The 19096-nt window shown below is 42.8% G+C and overlaps 1 protein-coding gene across 1 annotated transcript; it reads right to left on the reverse strand.

Moving 5' to 3' along the window:
• Positions 1 to 660: 660 nt before the first annotated feature.
• EIF2B4 (eukaryotic translation initiation factor 2B subunit delta) lies at positions 661 to 18938 on the reverse strand. Its single transcript, XM_070734987.1, has 12 exons — positions 18546 to 18938; positions 18282 to 18417; positions 14529 to 14732; positions 14357 to 14439; positions 11456 to 11547; positions 9557 to 9671; positions 8187 to 8263; positions 7822 to 7924; positions 5834 to 5961; positions 3280 to 3457; positions 1550 to 1730; positions 661 to 900 (listed from the first exon to the last, which is right to left on the reverse strand). The coding sequence occupies exons 1-12, from the start codon at positions 18585 to 18587 to the stop codon at positions 701 to 703; spliced, it is 1539 nt and encodes a 512-aa protein (XP_070591088.1). The 5' UTR covers positions 18588 to 18938; the 3' UTR covers positions 661 to 700.
• Positions 18939 to 19096: the final 158 nt, after the last annotated feature.

Consider the following 19096-nt stretch of genomic DNA (forward strand, 5'->3'; position numbering starts at 1 on the left):
CCGAACAATGCAGAAGACCTGAAGGCCGCTATTGAAGCATCCTGGTCTTCCATAACACTTCAGCAGTACCACAGGCTGATAGCTTCCATGCCACGCTGCATTTAGGCAGTAATTGCTGCAAAAGGGGCCCAAATGAAGTACTGAGTACATATGCATGGTTATACTTTCAGAGGTCCGATATTGTTCTATGTACAATCCTTTTACAGATCACATGTAATATTCTAATTTTCTGAGATGGTGGATTTAGGGTTTTCATGAGTTGTACCCCATAATCATCACAATTATGACAAATTACGGCTTGAACTATGTTGTCTTGCATGTAATGAGTCTCTCTCATATATTATGTTTCACCTTTTAAGTTGCATTACTGAAATAAATGAACTTTGGCACAATATTCTAATTTTTCGAGTCTCATCTGTTTTAATAAATTCTAGATAGGACCTCTAGCTCTAAACTAAGTGTTGGAATAAACAGAAAGGCATTGATAAATTCTATAATATGACTCCATTTCTAACAGCAAGAGACTGATAACAAAGGTGCCCCAAATAAATAAACAGATAAACATAAATTACTTGTCCTGGACAAGGATTCAGTTGATTCTTCCAGTTGGAAGTCCTGTTTCACTCAAGTAGTTCATACAATGACATATATAAGCAGAGGCATGGGACAGAGACACACAGGTTTATTCACTCTTCCAACATTACTGCTCTACATTCTTCACACGCAGAACAACCGGAACAGAAGTACAAGGGATCATCCCCAACTCTGTTATGACCACATCCACCAATTCTAAAGGGGTCACATCATAGACTAAATTAAGAAGGCGCAACAATTTGCTTTCCTGCCAGTTGGATAATGGACGGCTCTTTCCTTTTGACCCAATCAGGTCATCTGGATCATCTGCAAATATAGGAATAGGGACCAGTTAGAAAAGCATTGGTTCTTTCTCAAAGCAGCATGGCTCAAGATTTCTCCCTTATTTTGGACAAGTCTGGAAGCTATTGTTTCCTGTACTTTCCTTCTGTATATTCTGATGCTTACTTTACTTACAGTGTTTGTGCTTATGTAACTTCTTGCATTGAGGAGCAGTGGATGCAATTTTAGCATTCTAATACCCGTCAAGTTTCCTCTATATATTTTAAAGCTCAATTACTAATCATGGGCTATTCACTCCCCTAAGCCAATCTAGCTCATAAAGTTGATATGAGATAAGCAGATGCTTCAATTCTCAATGGTCTTGAAGAATGAAAATGGCATGAAACAAAAGTAGTTTTTCTAGGCAGGTTTTTCCCATTAAAGGGGCAATTTTTGGTTCTTTTACTTATATTAGTCCAAAGTTTGAAATCAACAAAAGACTACCAACTACCTCCAGGAATCTATATACTGTAAAAATGGCTAACGTTTTCAACAAAATAGTCAAATCTACCTTCTCCAGAGAACTCAATATTTTAAAATTAAAAATGGCAAATCTTTTATTTTTGGCATTTGCAACATTGTGCAATAAAGTCAGTCATCCAAAAAGATACCCGAGGCTTGACGCCAGACATACCTAGTTCATTGGAGACAAAGGAATCAGTCTGAACTCGATCGCAGAACTTGTAGGTCTCACAGCAGACCAGTACAGGCACATTATAGGCCTTGGAAAGCAGTGCAATTTGTGAGGTGCCCATACGTGACATCACTGACCCATTGGCTAATAGTGCATGAGCTCCTAACAGCACTTTAGAAACCTGCAGAGAGAGAAAACCATTCACTTATTTTATAACCATCTGTAGCCTTTATTTATTAAAAAGATCCACATAATTCTTGACACTATCACGGTGTCCGGGGGAAAGCATTTTGAAATTCCCTTATATTTCCCTGACATTTCCCTGTAACTTGCGATCTAGTTAAGGTGCGGTCGTAGATGACGTCATACCAAACGGCTAAACCATGGAGAAATATCGGTAGCTGAGGAAGCAAGTTGTTGCCAGTTATGCTCATTTTTGCTTGACTCTGCCAGGCAGTGTGATCCATTTTTTTAACATGATTTTTCGCTGACTTTTAAACATTTTGATACAGTTTGGTTTTTTCCCGATTTACAGTGTTTCCTCGATTTTCACAGGGGATGCGTTCCGAGACCGCCCGCGAAAGTCAAATTTCCGCAAAGTAGAGATGCGGAAGTAAATACACTATTTTTGGCTATGAACAGTATCACAAGCCTTCCCTTAACACTTTAAACCCCTAAATTGCAATTTCCCATTCCCCTAGCAACCATTTAGATTATTATTCACCATGTTTATTTATTAAAGTTTATTAAAAAAATATTTATTAAAGGCAGACGAAAGTTTGGCGATGACATATGAGGTCATCAGGTGGGAAAAACCGTGGTATAGGGGAAAAAACCCACTAAGTATTTTTTAATTAATATTTTTGAAAAACCGTGGTATAGACTTTTCGCGAAGTTCGAACCCGCGAAAATCGAGGGAACACTCTATTCCGTTTTTTTCAGGAATTCCCTGAAAATTCCCTGATATTTCCTGAACCGCTGATTTCCCTGATAATTCCTTGATTTCCCTATTTTCCAGGTTTGCTGCACACCCTGGCTATCCCCTTTCAAAGCCAATATCTCCGAGACCGCCTTCTGTCGCACGAATCCCAGCGACCGATTAGGTCCCACAGAGTGGGCCTCCTCCGGGTCCCGTCAACTAAACAATGTCGGTTGGCGGGCCCCAGGGGGAGAGCCTTCTCTGTGGCGGCACCGACTCTCTGGAACCAACTCCCCCCGGAGATCAGAACTGCCCCTACTCTTCCTGCCTTCCGTAAACTCCTCAAAACCCACCTTTGCCGTCAGGCATGGGGAAACTAAACATCTTCCCCTGGGCACGTTGAATTTATATATGGTATGCTTGTGTGTGTGTATGTTAGTATAGGGGTTTTTCTTAAATTTATAATATTTTAATTAATTGGATTATGTATTGGATTGTCTTTTCACTTGTTGTGAGCCGCCCCGAGTTTTCGGAGAGGGGCGGCATACAAATCCAAATAATAAATAAATAAATAAATGATTAAGGACTCCCAGGGAATCCCTAGCTTAGTTAAGACACATGTTAGTAACATGGAAACTGGAGGAAAGGATGATGAATGGGGCAGCATATAAATTTAATAAATAATAATCGGAACCAGCTAGTCTGATACAATCTCTCTTCAGCCCCCAGATTCTGTCCCTGCCCCACAGAATTGCCCTTTCAATTCTTCTACCAACAGTGCTCTGCCCACATCACATTTCAAAGCTCCTACCTCAGGTAACACATAGGAGATGGCATTGATCAGCACGTAGCTGCAGCGGACTCCCTGTTTCACCAGGCGGCTCAGTGTCTCCCGGCCTTCTAATCGTGGCTGGCTGTCCACTACCACCACTCGGAAGGCACGCTGATCTTTGTGAGCCACACAGAGTATTCGGCTGACCAGGGACGAGCTACCAAGCAAACATGAGCAGACATTAAACAGATGAGGAACTTAACCCAGACAACATTTTACATGGTCAACTTTTGGAAACCCAGGATGCCTTTGCTGGGAAATCTGTCTCTCATATCTTTACGTTAATTCAAATATAGTGATACCTCTACCTACAAACGACTCTACTTACGAACTTTTCTAGATAAAGAACCGGGTGTTCAAGATTTTTTTTGCCTCTTCTCAAGAACCATTTTCCACTTACAAACCCGAGCCTCCGAAACTGTAACCGGAAAAGGCAGGGAGTAGCCTCCGTGGGGCCTCTCTAGGAATCTCCTGGGAGGAAACAGGGCCAGAAAGGAGGGGAGAAGCCTCTGTGGTGCCTCTAGGAATCTCCTGGGAGGAAACAGGGCTGGAAAAGGCGGGGAGAAGCCTCCGTGGGGCCTCTCTAGGAATCCCCTGGGAGAAAACAGGGCCGGAAAAGGCAGGGAGAAGCCTCCATGAGGCCTCTCTAGGAATCCCCTGGGAGGAAACAGGGCCTCCACCCTCTCTGCGGTTTTCCCAATCACACACATTATTTGCTTTTACATTGATTCCTATGGGAAAAATTGCTTCTTATTACATATATTTCTACTTAAGAACCTGGTCACGAAACAAATTAAGTTCGTAAGTAGAGGTACCACTATATAAGGTGATATTAGCACCTCTAGGTAGATCAAATCAGGAAAGATAAAACTGCTTTTGTTTAGAATAGCTATAACAACACAATTTTCCAAATCTGATTGTGCTGCACCTCCCACACTCCCTGCTTTTATAGTTCTGTGAGTTAGGCAGATGTCTACCTGAACCACTAGCATAACATAGCATTTAGATTTTTATATACCGCTTCACAGTGCTTTACAGCCCTCTCTAAGCGGTTTAGAGAATCAGCATACAGTAATACCTCGTCTTACAAACCTAATTGGTTCCCGGGGGAGGTTCATAAGATGAAAGGTTTGTAAGACGAAACATTGTTTCCCATAGGAAACAATGTAAGATCAATTAATCCATGCAACGAAAAAAAAAAAACACCAAAAAACGACGACGCCCGGCTGTCACCTTTTGAAACAGCCGGGGCGCTTCTCGGCGGCCTCCCGAACGCTGAACCAGGAAGTTCAGGTTTGGCGTTCGGGTTCAGGAGGACGCTGGGAAGCCCCCCGGCTGTTTTAAAAGGTGACAGCTGGGCGGCGGGGCTTCTCAGCGGCCTCCCGAACCAAAACTTTTGCCGAACTTCCGGGTTCGGCGTTCGGGAGGCCGCTGAGAAGCCCCGCCGCCCGGCTGTCGTCTTTTGAAACAGCTGGGGGGCTTCTCGGCAGCCTCCCGAACGCCAAACCCGGAAGTTCGGGTTTGGCGTTCGGGTTCAGGAGGACGCTGAGAAGCCCCCCGGCTGTTTTAAAAAGCAACAGCCGGGCGGCGGGGCTTCTCGGCGGCGGCGGGTTCGTAAGAAGGAAAAAGTTGGTAAGAGGCAAAAAATTTCTGAACCCCGGGTTCGTATCTCGGGTTGTTCGTAAGACGAGGGGTTCGTATCATGAGGTACCACTGTATTGCCTCCCAAAATCTGGGCCCTCATTTTACCGACCTTGGAAGGCTGGAAGGCTGAGAGCAATGTTATGAGTGGCTAGACCCAGCTGTAAGAATGTAGATGATTGTGCTTAGGATAAATGGTTTTTTTAGATCTTTTAGTTTTTTAATATTAGATTTCTTATACACTTTGTATTGTATTTATTACGTTGTACGGTGCCCTGCGTTGGTTGAGAAGGGTGGGATAGAAATCTAAATAAGTAAACAAACAAGTCAACCTTGAGCCTACTGAGATTCGATCTGCGAAACTGCTGGCAGCCGGCGATCAGCAGAAGTAGCTTGCAGTACTGCCCTCTAACCACTGCACCACCGTGGCGTTAACACTTCTGAATGTTATCTCATTCTGGACTTTAAAAATGCCTTGATTTCTTTTGCCCAGGTAACAATTCCTGCTTATCTCCACCAAAGTCATTTTATGCTTTACAGATAAAGTTTTCTGAACTGCCCTGATTTCTGCGAGCACAGCATAAGATCTAGGTAAAGTTATGAATTCCACACAAAGCTTCCCAAGAGGCAACCTATCATCTTCTGGCATTGCCACCCTGGCTACAATCACTCATTTTTTGTTTGCACGACAGCACTATTGTTTTATCTTGCAAGCCTGCCAGATCCCTTTCTCTCTTCATTCCCACCAGCATTTCACATCCAGGACAGCAGCTTAGATTCTGAAAAGCATCATCCAGAGAAGAACAATTTGGTTTTTCTTTCCCCGCCCCAAGCACAACTCCATACAAATCCAATCAATCAATCAATCAATCAATAAATAAATAAATAATACCATCCATAGACAAGGATGACGTCACCATCGTTGATCTTTTCGAAGGCAAATTTGGAAATGGCTTCAGCTGCCAGAAAAATCTTCTCCCGCTCATATTTGTCAATTGTCTCCTGAAGTTGCTCCTTGGCCTATTCCCAAGAGACAGTTGGTCACATGTGGTCAATCCCCTCCCTGCATGCTCAGCTGGATCCCTTCCTTGTAGTTGATATAATGAATAAACTCCCCGTAACTTGTTTAATATGGGCATGTTATTTTTTGTTATTTTATTATTTTGAAATTGTCAGTAGATAAACGAATCTACTCTCCCACAGTATCTAAGCTGGATCCCCTGCTTATCCCTTGGAAAATAAGAAAAAAGCTATGGGCTATTGAGCATTTCTTTGAAAAATGAAAAAAAAAAAAAAGCCTGAATAATAAATTTTGGGCAATAACTGAAAAGACCAAAATGTTAAGACCTGGCTTTTTCGGCAGACCTGGAATTAAGAATGACTGTGTGTATGTATGGTTTTTAGGTTTTTATGTATTTTAATAATATTGCTGTTTTATCATTGTTGTGTTCTTTTATTGCTTTTAGTAATTACTGTTAGCCACCCTGAGTCTCATTGGAGTGGACGGCATATATATTAGATAGATAGATAGATAGATAGATAGATAGATAGATAGATAGATAGATAGATAGATAGATGATAGATAGATAGATAGATAGATAGATAGATAGATAGATAGATAGATAGATAGATAGATAGTTGCTTTCGTAGATTTTCATGGGTACAGGTATGATGGTCTTGACATATTTGGGTTTCTTCCCATGTAAGATTCAGAGATTTCTGGCGACGTTTCAACGAGGTCGAAACGTCGGCAGAAATCTCTGAATCCTACAAGGGAAGAAATCTGAATATGCCAAGACTGTCATAGATAGATAGACAGACAGACAGACAGACAGACAGACAGACAGACAGACAGACAGACAGACAGACAAGATGAAGGGCTAGCGATCTATTCCAACCTGAACTTATTTTTTTAAAAATAATGTTTATTAATTTTTCCAAGTTTTAAAAACAACATTTCAATAATTTAATACAGATCTATGCCCGATTTCCTATGTTTGTTACATTTCTTATATCACCTCTTTATAGATACACAGGTTACATTAAATGTTTGTATATTCCTTTTAGTACATCCTTTCACATTTTATTCCTATCTTTACCTTTGTTACCAATCCAATTGTACCAATTATTCCAAATCTCACAATACTCTGAATTACTAGTTCCCTTAATCTCCATAGTCATCCTATCTATTTCTGCACATCTATGAATGTTTTCTATGGTATTATTTTCTGGCGGGATCTTCTTGTTTTTTCTGAACTTATAATGTAATCTAATAAGATATTGACAAAATTGAACGGGTCCAAAGATGGGCTACAAGAATGGTGGAAGGTCTTAAGCATAAAACGTATCAGGAAAGACTTAATGAACTCAATCTGTATAGTCTGGAGGACAGAAGGAAAAGGGGGGACATGGTTGAAACATTTAAATATATTTAAGGGTTAAATAAGGTTCAGGAGGGAAGTGTTTTCAATAGGAAAGTGAACACAAGAACAAGGGGACACAATCTGAGGTTAGTTGGGGGAAAGATCAAAAGCAACGTGAGAAAATATCATTTTACTGAAAGAGTAGTAGATGCTTGGAACAAACTTCCAGCAGACGTGGTTGGTAAATCCACAGTAACTGAATTTAAACATGCCTGGGATAAACATAGATCCATCCTAAGATAAAATACAAAAAATAGTATAAGGGCAGACTAGATGGATCATGAGGTCTTTTTCTGCCGTCAATCTTCTATGTTTCTATGTTTCTATAATGACATTCTCAGGAAAGAGAGCAAAGTGGAAAGTGGAAGAAAAAAAAGCCACCACCCTTCCACACCATGGGTTGCATGCTACATTCAGGAATTCCAACCAGCATCCGAGTTTGTACGTTTGAACTCACCTTCTCTTCTCGTATAGTCCCTGGCAGTGAGGAGATCTCCTTTTTAAGGAATTTGATAGCATTGCCCATGCTGGCAGAGAGGGGCCTGCACTGGGTCAGGAAGCTGCAGAGGAAAGGCACACTCAGCTCAGCATCAAAGCTCTTTTCCACCTCCAGATGTCCAAAGGGCGGAATCCAGGGGTGGGCTACTGCCCGGAGGGGGTGGGGAACACAGTAGTGAAAATGGAGCTCCACCCCAGAGCACCCAATTTGCACTGAAAAATGTTGAAAGAAAATGCAGGGTGTCCTGCATAAGCCGCAGCCCACAGTGTGGTAGTAAAAAGTTTGGTAGCCCTTCACTGGCGGAATCCCTTATTCCCAATCACCTGATGTAAGGTTTCAGCTTGTTTACAAGGTCCCGTGAAAGTTCCTCATTCGCTGGCGTGGTATAGTCTCTAATCACCTGAAGGACAGGATAGAAGAGAAGCTGCAAACTTGCAAAGCTAGAAACCTAACATGGAGAGGAATCCTACAGCAGGATCAAGTCAAGTGAGTTTACCCAAGCCTGGCAACTTGTTTCCCACGTTAAGCCAATCAAAGGCTACTGTAGGAGCCTGTCTAAAAACAATTGAGACAAGTGCTATCCTTTACAGTATTATTTGTGCTCTCTAGCAAAACAGGTTGTCAGCCCGAAGACCTGAGAAGCTGCATATAGCCATTAATCTCTTCCTTCTCCAAGAATTTATTTTAAAGTAGCTAAGTCTATGTATATGCTACCTGCAGAATGGATGGTATATTCATTTCTTCTGAGAATGTATTCACCGACTCAGGAAATTTTAATCCAGGCATCCCAACTCCAGGCCTTACGCTGATTGGAGCTGGGCTACTGCGGTTGTGACAGGTAGCGTGCACATCCTCACTTGTGCGAGCGACGAGCAAATGTAAATTTTTCATTGTGAGCCACCCAAAGTCATTTGCTGAGATGGGCAGTAGCGGAAATGAAATAAATGTAAAAAAAATAAAATCATAGAAGGTGGTTGACACACTACTTTTGATACTGTTGTCAGGAAGACAACATACGTGTGTCTCAGTGCCATCATGTGACCATACAGTCAAGAGGAGTAGATCTTGACTCAAGAGAGACTATCTCACAGTCCACATTAGGTAAAGTGTTGGTTATGACCTATAAAGCCCTTCATGGCACCGGACCAGATTATCTAAGGGACCGCCTTCTGCTGCACGAATCCCAGCGACCAGTTAGGTCCCACAGAGTGGGTCTTCTCCGGGTCCCGTCAACTAAACAATGTCGCCTGGTTGGACCCAGGAGAAGAGCCTTCTCTGTGGTGGCCCCGGCCCTCTGGAACCAACTCCCCCCAGAGATTAGTATTGACCCCACCCTCCTTGCCTTTCGTAAGCTTCTTAAAACCCACCTCTGCCACCAGGCATGGGGGAACTGAGATACTCTTTCCCCCTAGGCCTTTACAATTTTATGCATGGTATGTCTGTATGTATGTTTGGTTTTATAATAAGGGTTTTTAACTGTTTTAATAGTGGATTGTTATATGCTGTTTTTATTAATGTTGTTAGCCGCCCCGAGTCTACAGAGAGGGGCGGCATACAAATCCAATAAATAAATAAATTAAGGAAGGGAAAGATGCTTCATACAAGTTTATAATAGCTATTTGCTGTTTTAGTACCGGTTTCTTTAATGGGAAGGAATCCAGACTGGTCTTCTAACTCCGTTCTTGAGCAGTACCTGTTTGAAAACTTTTAAGAGTGCAATACACCGAGCATTGGAGCCATTGATGATGCCCTGAGAGTACTGGAGGCCAAGACGCACCACTGCAGGGTGGATGGTGGAGACCGGGATGCTGTAGGTGAAAAGATTCTGTGTTGTTGTTGTTGTTGTTGTTAATTATTATTATTATTATTATTTAGATTTGTATGCCCCCCTCTCTGTAGACTCGGGGGTGTTATTACATATCATCTCAACGCTCCCCAATAAAACTGACACTACTTGCACACTGTCCATCCTACCAAAGCCCAAATACAAGTTAATTTCAAGAAAGAAAATATTTCTCTTGTTCAAGGTTGACACAGCCTTCCATCCTTCCAAAGTGGGTAAAATGAGGACCCAGATTGTTGGGTGCAATATGCTGATTCTGTAAATCGCTTAGAGAGGGCTGCAAAAGCACCATGAAGCAGTATATAAGTCTAAATGCTATTGCTCTCTTTTTCTCCCATTCTTTTGAAATATAGTGCTACCTCTACCTACGAACACCTCTGTTCTGGTTTCTGGTAGAAATTTAGCAATTACAAATAACTCTTATTAAATGCATCATTTCATGAATAAAGAAACTCCATTTATTTCTCTGCTCTCCTGTAATTCAAACACATTCCATACAGGCAATCGGTCCTTATCTCTCTTAGCTTCATTTCTCACATTCCTTCTCCTGCTCCACTTAACAAGATTTATTTTCCTAACAGCATGACTTTGAAAAACAACAGAACTGACTGTTAACAATACAGAATACTTTTGCTTACTTTAGCAAGGCAAAAAACACATCCATTTTCCCTTCGACAACTTTGAAACTCCACCCGTCTTCTCCACTGACCCCGACGTGCCAAATACATCACTACAGTATTTAACCAATTCCTCTCCTTAATATCTTCTTCCAGACCTCTGTTCTCTGTGTTTTTGGGCCCTTCTGAATTTAGGGTTAACCCAGCGAGCGTCTGATTCTCCCTCGCTAGATCCTGAACTCATAGCCCCATCCTGTGGCTGGCCTCCCACCTGTTCTACTACCTGTAACCCCGGGTCCCCCACCAATTCCTAAACACTATCTGAATCCGAATCCTCAATATCTTCATCATCCTCCAACTGATCAGTACAACAGCCTCTACTTACAAACTTTTATAGATAAGAACAGGGTGTTCAAGATTTTTTTGCCTCTGCTCAAGAACCATTTTCCACTTACAAACCCGATGTCAGGCTGAACTCTCGAACTCCACATGAAGACTTCGGCCTGACAGGCGGCCTGACACCCGAGCCTCCAAAACTGTAACCGGAAAAGGCAGGGAGAATCCTCTGTGGGGCCTCTCTAGGAATTTACTGGCAGGAAACAGGGCCTCCACCCTCCCTGAGGTTTCCCCAATGGCACGCATTGTTTGCTTTTACATTGATTCCTATGGGAAAAATAGCTTCTTCTTACAAACTTTTCTACTTAAGAACCTGGTCACGGAACGAATTAAATTCGTAAGTAGAGATACCACCATATTATAAATGAAAGGGGAGTTGTCTACAACTATAAAGAATGATGAATATAGATCCGGAAATAGCTGAAGAGCACTTTCGGAGGAAGAAAGGAGGAAGATAAACTTTAACCAAAGCACTTTGCCTTAAAACTTTGTACTAGAATGGAATCTAAGCATGGAAACCTCCCAAGGCAGGGCAGTAGGAGCAGCACTCCCACCTAACCAGGACAATTTCACTGAGCACAGAATATGGCTCTTGGTTTTATGACCTCTATTCCTCCTTCTTTTCTCTAGGAATGGTCGAGAAAATGTCCTCCCAACATCATTTAGGAACATTTCAAAGTGCCATGAGGAAGCTCCTTTGGGTTCAGTGCTTTTCTCTTGGTTCCCAGACACTCACCTCATCTGTTGTGTCAGCAACTCTTTGCGACTATATTGATGCAAGTGGGAGAAGAGACTAACTTTGGCACCATGGTCTGGCCTCATAGGGACCTGCAGACACAGGAAATAAGTTAGTTAAGCATGGAAATTTGAAGGAAACGAGAGATAAATGTCAGAAACCAGCAAAAATGGTGCATGTCGGAGTCATGTGACTATGACGCTACAAAATGGTTGTAAAAGCTGGCCGCCAAGCTCCCAAAATGTGATCACATGACTTCAGAAGGACGTGGACATTGTAACTTCAAAAACTGGCAGTAAGTACCTATCAGTACCATGTACTGTATTTGTTGGGTATATGAAAATAAACCAGCATTGTATGTCAGGGGAAAATAGTGGTATTACTTTAAGAGCAAGGTAGCAATTATGAGCTAGGCTGCAATTTAAGTGATATAAGTGTTGCTTATGACCTATAAAGCCCTTCAGGGCATCGGACCAGAATACCTTCGGGACTGCCTTCTGCCGCACGAATCCCAGGGACCAGTTAGGTCCCACAGAGTTGGCCTTCTCCGGGTCCCCATCGACAAAACAATGCCGTCTGGCGGGACCCAGGGGAAGAGCCTTCTCTGTGGCGGCCCTGACCCTCTGGAATCAACTCCCCCCAGAGATTAGGACTGCTTCCACCCTCCTTGCCTTTCGCAAACTCCTAAAAACCCACTTTTGTTGCCAGGCATGGGGAAATTGATTCCTCTCGGCCGCTTTGTTGTATGTATGGTTTGTTTGGGTTGTATGAGTGTTTTTAATCAAGGGTTTTGAACTGTTTTATTTTAATCATGGGATTTGTATTTTATATTCCTGTTGTGAGCCGCTCTGAATCTATGGAGAGGGGCGGCATACAAACCTAATAAATAAATAAATGTCTGCTGTGTGCGAATAAGATAATATGTGTAATACTATACTAAAGAGATAATATATGTGATACTATATGTACCTGCTTTGTTTGAAGATATCTTGTAAATAATACCTTTACTATACGTTGACTTGTATTATTGTCTGAACAAACCACCTCTGCCACATGAATGCTGGTTACAAATACAGTGTTTCCATCATTGACCCAGTGTGGATTACTGATAGTACCTTTGAATGGTCATAGAAACATAGAAACATAGAAGTCTGACGGCAGAAAAAGACCTCATGGTCCATCTAGTCTGCCCTTATACTATTTTCTGTATTTTATCTTAGGATGGATCTATGTTTATCCCAGGCATGTTTAAATTCAGTTACTGTGGATTTATCTACCACATCTGCTGGAAGTTTGTTCCAAGGATCTACTACTCTTTCAGTAAAATAATATTTTCTCATGTTGCTTTTGATCTTTCCCCCAACTAACTTCAGATTGTGTCCCCTTGTTCTTGTGTTCACTTTCCTATTAAAAACACTTCCCTCCTGGACCTTATTTGACCCTTTAATATATTTAAATGTTTCGATCATGTCCCCCCTTTTCCTTCTGTCCTCCAGACTATACAGATTGAGTTCATTAAGTCTTTCCTGATACGTTTTATGCTTAAGACCTTCCACCATTCTTGTAGCCCGTCTTTGGACCCGTTCAATTTTGTCAATATCTTTTTGTAGGTGAGGTCTCCAGATCTGAACACAGTATTCCAAATGTGGTCTCACCAGCATTCTATATAGTGGGATCATAATCTCCCTCTTCCTGCTTGTTATACCTCTAGCTATGCAGCCAAGCATCCTACTTGCTTTCCCTACCGCCTGACTGCACTGTTCACCCATTTTGAGACTGTCAGAAATCACTACCCCTAAATCCTTTTCTTTTGAAGTATTTGCCAACACTGAACTGCCAATACAATACTCAGATTGAGGATTCCTTTTCCCCAAGTGCATTATTTTACATTTGGAAACATTAAACTGCAGTTTCCATTGCTTAGACCATTTATCTAGTAAAGCTAAATCATTTACCATATTACAGACGCCTCCAGGAATATCAACCCTATTGCACACTTTAGAGTCATCGGCAAATAGGCAAACCTTCCCTACCAAACCTTCCCCTATGTCACTCACAAATATATTAAAAAGAATAGGACCCAGAACAGATCCTTGTGGCACACCGCTTGTAACCTGACTCTGCTCAGAATACTCGCCATTAACAATAACTCTCTGATGTCTACGCTTCAGCCAGCTGCAAATCCATTGAACTATCCAGGGATTAAGTCCAATCTTCACTAATTTATCTATCAGCTCTTTATGTGGAACCGTATCAAAGGCTTTGCTGAAGTCCAGGTAGGCAATATCCACGGCACCACCTTCATCCAACACCTTTGTGACATAGTCAAAGAAATCAATGAGATTAGTCTGACATGATTTGCCTTCAGTAAAGCCATGCTGATTTGGGTCTAATAAGTTATTGTTTTTTAGGTGCTGATTTATCCTCTTTTTGAGTAGAGTCTCCATCATTTTAACTACAACTGATGTCAAGCTAACTGGCCTGTAGTTACCAGCTTCTTCTCTACTGCCCTTCTTGTGGATAGGCACAACACTGGTCATTCTCCAATCCTCAGGAACTTCTCCTGTTAACAAGGATTGGTTAAACAAATCAGTCAGGGGGGTAGCAATGACAGATCTGAGTTCTTTAAGAACTCTGGGGTGGATGCCATCTGGACCCATTGCCTTATTTATCTTTAATCGTTCAAGTTCTTCTAAGACATCGGCTTCTAAGATCACTGGAGCTGAATCCGTACAGCTGGAAGCAATGCTATATCCCTCTATAGTATTATTTTGTAAGGTGTCTTTTGAGAAAAGACACCTTACATAAGTCAGGACCTGGTCATAAGTCAGGACCTACTTGTATAGCTTATTTACCTCCACCTCTTCCAGCCACTATTCCTCATGGGGACTGGAGTCCTACCTGCTGACGTTCCAACTTTTTGGCTAACTTTTTTTGGGCAGCTGGATCATCCACCTGCACATGTTCCGGGAGCCTCTTGACCGCTGCGGAGAGAAGGGGGGGGAAGCTCAGAAGATGAAGCTTTCTAACCAGGTCACCAAGCAACTCATCCTTCGGGACAGCAGAGGCTTACCTTGCTGGGCTTCTGTGGGTCCCACCCGTGGCTTGGGAGGCACGGCTGTTTGACTCGGATCAGCCTTCCGAGTTTGCTTCAACGCCCGATCGGCCTCCTGCTTGGCCCGGCGCTCCGCTCGCAGTTCAGCCTTGCTTTTGCCTGGGCCTGCCCGTTCGCCAGCACAGGCTTTGTCAGGAGGATCAGGCGTGGTAGGTTCTGGCCCTAAAACCCAAACAAGAAGACATTTCGTCACCAAACTTGCCTCATGTACCCCAGTGACCGGTTAGGGCCCACAGAGTCGGCCTTCTCCAGGTCCCGTCAGCCAAGCAAAATGCTGGATGGCGGGCGTTGGGGGAAGAGCCTTCTCTGTGGTAGCCCCGGCACTCTGGAACCAACTCCTCCCCCCCCCCTGGAGATTCATACTGCACCCACTCTCCTGGCCTTCCGGAAGAACGTAAAAACACATCTTTGCCGGCAGGCATGGGGCTGTTGAGCTTGACCATATTTCTCCAGTCGCTATTGTTTGTTTGTTTGTTTGTTTGATTGATTGATTGATTGATTGATTGATTTCTAGGCCGACCTTCTCCTTTGACCCAGGGCGGCTTACAACATATTGATACATAACAATGGAAGAAATCGAAATTAAATAAAACAACAGTATAAAAACCCCTTAACTTAAAACATATCTCAGACAGCCCACCTCATACAACTGTGTCATATCTCCAACAGTCAGACAATAATAGAGGCTGGCACAACATAGCCAAGTTTAACAGCCCCATGCCTGCCGGCATAAATATGTTTTTAAACTCTTCCAGAAGGCCAGGAGAGTGGGAATAGTACGGATCTCCAGGGGGACTTGATTCTAGAGGGCAGGGGCAACCACAGAGAAGGCCCTTCCCCTAGGGCTAGGGCCCGCCAGCCGGCATTGTCTGGCTGACAGGATCTGGAGAACGCCAAGCCTATGGGCCCAACCAGTCAATGGGATACATGAGGCAAGAGACAATCCCATAGGTATAACCAGGTTATTGATTGGTTAAATGGTAATGTAATTAGGTTTCGTACGGGATGAATGGATTGATGGACTAATTTAATTGTTTTAAAGTTTTATAGGGTATAGGTCATGTTTTAGTATGTTACAATTTCTATTGTTATTGTGTATTACTATGTTGTAAGCTGCCCTGAGTCTCAGGTCTAGAAATCGAATAAATAAATAAAATAAAATATACTGCTCAAAAAAATAAAGGGAACACCTAAACCAGTGTTTCCCAACCTTGGCAACTTGAAGATATCTGGACTTCAACTCCCAAAATTCTGGGAGTTGAAGTCCAAATATCTTCAAGTTGCCAAGGTTGGGAAACACTGACCTAAACAACAGAATATAACTCCAAGTAAATCAAACTTTTATGAAATCAAACTGTCCATGTAGGAAGCAACACTGATTGACAATCAATTTCATTTAGTTGTCAGCACATTCAATTTTGTACAGAACAAAGTATTCAATGAGAATATTTCATTCATTCAGATCTAGTATGTATTATTGGAGTGTTCCCTTAATTTTTTTTTGGAGCAGTGTAATTAACCCCCCTCCAAAAAACATTACCCTTAAGACTCTCCACGGTTGACCTCACCTGATTCCTAAGAGGTCAGTAAGGGGCGTGTATAAGTGCTCCAGCGTGCCTACCCTCCCCTGTCCTAATGTTTCCCTCTTATTAGTACCCATCTTATATAAACAGCGTTGCTTATTTGACCCCTGTGACAATCATGAAGTGTTGTACCCCATAATTCTTGACAAATGTATCTTTTTATTTTATATACACTGAGAGCATCTGCACCAAGGACAAATTCCTTGTGTGTCCAATCACATTTGGCCAATAAATGTATAGTCTGGAGGACAGAAGGAAAGGGGGGGGGGATATGATAGAAACATTTAAATACGTTAAAAGGTTAAATAAGGTTCAGGAGGGAAGTGTTTTTAATAGGAAAGTGAACACAAGAACAAGGGGGCACAATCTGAGGTTAGTTGGGGGAAAGATCAAAGCAACGTGAGACAATATTATTTTACTGAAAGAGTAATAGATGCTTGGAACAAACTTCCAGCAGACATGGTTGGTAAATCCACAGTAACAGAATTTAAACATGCCTAGGATAAACATATACCCATCCTAAGATAAAATACAGGAAATAGTATAAGGGCAGACTAGATGGACCACGAGGTCTTTTTCTGCCATCAATCTTCTATGTTTCTATAAATAATTCTATTGCATTTATGTATACAATATTACCAATATGTACTTTATTTGTTTGTTTTGTCAAGTACGTATTGGTGGTATAGAAAGATATAATAATATTTTTATTATATCTTTCTATACCACTAATACGTACTTGACAAAACAAACAAATAAAGTAAATATTGTTGTTTCAAGGCATCATTATACCATGGAAAAATATAGAGGAAATGAAAGTAATCACATAGAAATGGATACTAATAAACAAACGAGATTTACGTGTATTAATAAATACAGTGGTACCTCGAGATACGAGTTTAATTCGTTCCGGACCTGGGCTCTTAAGTCGAGCAGCTCTTATCTCGAACGACTTTTCCCCATAGGAATTAATGTAAATAATTTTAATTGGTTCCAGCCCTCAAAAAGCTCACAAAGTTAGTCTAAATTATGCAGAAAGACATGTTTTTAATGAAGAAATGTACATGTACATATAAATGAATAATGAAGTTTCTTTCACTTAACTTGTAAACTTTCTTAAACTTTTAAATTTACATATGTTCAACTTCTCTGCCACCCAATCCTGTAGGACAGAGGTCCCCAACCCTTTTTGCACCAGGGACCGGCTTTAAGCGATCAAGAGAGGAATGGGTGAATGAATGGACGGAGGGTGGGAAGGAAGGAAGGAAAGAGGGAAGGGACAGGAACAGAGGAAGGAAGCAAGGAAACTTATGAAAGGGGAGAGTAAGAGAGGAATGAGTGAAGGGAGGGAGGGAGGGAAGAAGGTGGGAAGGAGAAAGAAAAGAAGAAATAGAGGAAGGGAAGGTAAAAGAGAGAAAGAAAAAGAGCAAGAAAGAAAGCTGCAAGCACCCCCCCCCCAGCCCCCCAGGCCGGCTGCAACCTTTTAAAACACGTGCGCCGCTTCGCAGCTGTCTCCTGAAGCCGAACGCGGAAGTTAGCATTTGGCTTCAGGAGACAGCTCCTTGGCGCTTGTATCTCGAATTTGGGCTTGTAAGTAGAACAAAAATATCTCTCCCCTCCCAGCTCTTATCTCGAGTTGCTCTTAAGTAGAGCAGCTCTTATGTCGGGGTTCCACTGTAGGGGAAAAATTGTTATAAATGAATAAGCTGCAAAAACCAATTATCTTGCAATTTAGCAGGTGCAACTACTAAGTTCTGATACCAAAAACAACTCATGTATAAAGCATAATGCTTTATTTTGTCTTGAGTGTATAATGTATGTAATTATGTAATCTTATGTAATTTCTTTTTTCTTCTGTAAATGTCGTGTTGTTTCTCTTTTTTCTTAATGTAAATAATTAATAAAGATATTTTAAAAAGAAAAAAGAAAGATATAATAATATTTTTATACATGATACTGTACTAGTAAAAGAGAAACATTAGGACAGGGGACGGAAGCTACTTGACCAAATAAAATAATTAAATCAAAAATAAAATAAGATGACGAGGGAAGCAGAGGCCATTCCGGTGATACGGGGGTGGGGGAAGGGGGTTGACCTCCCAAACCTCCTCCTCGGCCCCTCTGTCACCTGGTGGAGGCAGCTGCCCAGCAGGCGTGGGAGCGGGGCGGGCGGGCCCATCGGGGGGCGGCTTGGTGTCCTTCTCGGCTTCCCGGCGCTTCTTCTTCTGCTGCTTCTTCTCTTTCCGGAGCTGCAACTTGTCCTCCTGCACGGAAGAGAAGGAGGGAGCGTGACATAGGGGGAAAGAGAGAGAGAAGGAGCTGCCATCTTCCCGTAACCCGCCCTCAGGCAGATGCTCCTCCGATGATCCCACCACGCGCGCCCCACAAGTACCGGGCTGAGCTCCGGGGCCTCGCGACTCCCCGGCTCCGCCATAGCCGCTCTTGTGGCTCCGCCCTGACCCCTCAGCCGGGAGCGACAACGACAGCGCCCCCTGCTGCCGAGACCGGGATCGGCAGGGAAACATCGGGCCTTCCCTCCGCTGTCCCCGGGCACGCCGGGCACAGCTCAGCTGCGGTCTCACGGGGGACGGCGGGGAGAAGTTGGAGCGAAGAGCTGCTCCGTCTCCTTTGTCCAGCAGCGGGCTGTAGTAGGGGGGGAAACAACAACTCGGGAGCGTGGCGCGGGTGGCAGCGAACACGGAGGCTTTGGGCAGGCAACTTCTGCTGCTGCGATGCGGAGGGTAATTGCAGGCGTCTTTGTCTCGCTTCACACCCACACACACCCACACACACAAATGCTCCGGCTCTAATACACCAGTGTTTCCCAACCTTAGCAACTTGAAGACATTTGGACTTCAACTCCCAGAATTCCCCAACCAGCGAACGCTGGCTGGGGAATTCTGGGAGTTGAAGTCCAGATATCTTCAAGTTGCTAAAGTTGGG

Source organism: Erythrolamprus reginae, chromosome 1 (assembly GCF_031021105.1).
Source record: "Erythrolamprus reginae isolate rEryReg1 chromosome 1, rEryReg1.hap1, whole genome shotgun sequence".
Taxonomy (NCBI): Eukaryota; Metazoa; Chordata; class Lepidosauria; order Squamata; family Dipsadidae; genus Erythrolamprus; species Erythrolamprus reginae.

Excerpts from the sequence above, each read along its gene's own strand:
- EIF2B4 (XM_070734987.1), bottom strand. The coding sequence starts at position 18,587 with ATGGCGGAGCCGGGGAGTCGCGAGGCCCCGGAGCTCAGCCCG. Across the intron at positions 14,733-18,281 it reads TGGGCAGCTGCCTCCACCAG|GGCCAGAACCTACCACGCCT; the intron begins GTGACAGAGGGG and ends TTTGGGTTTTAG. Across the intron at positions 9,672-11,455 it reads TTGCTGACACAACAGATGAG|CATCCCGGTCTCCACCATCC; the intron begins GTGAGTGTCTGG and ends TTTCACCTACAG.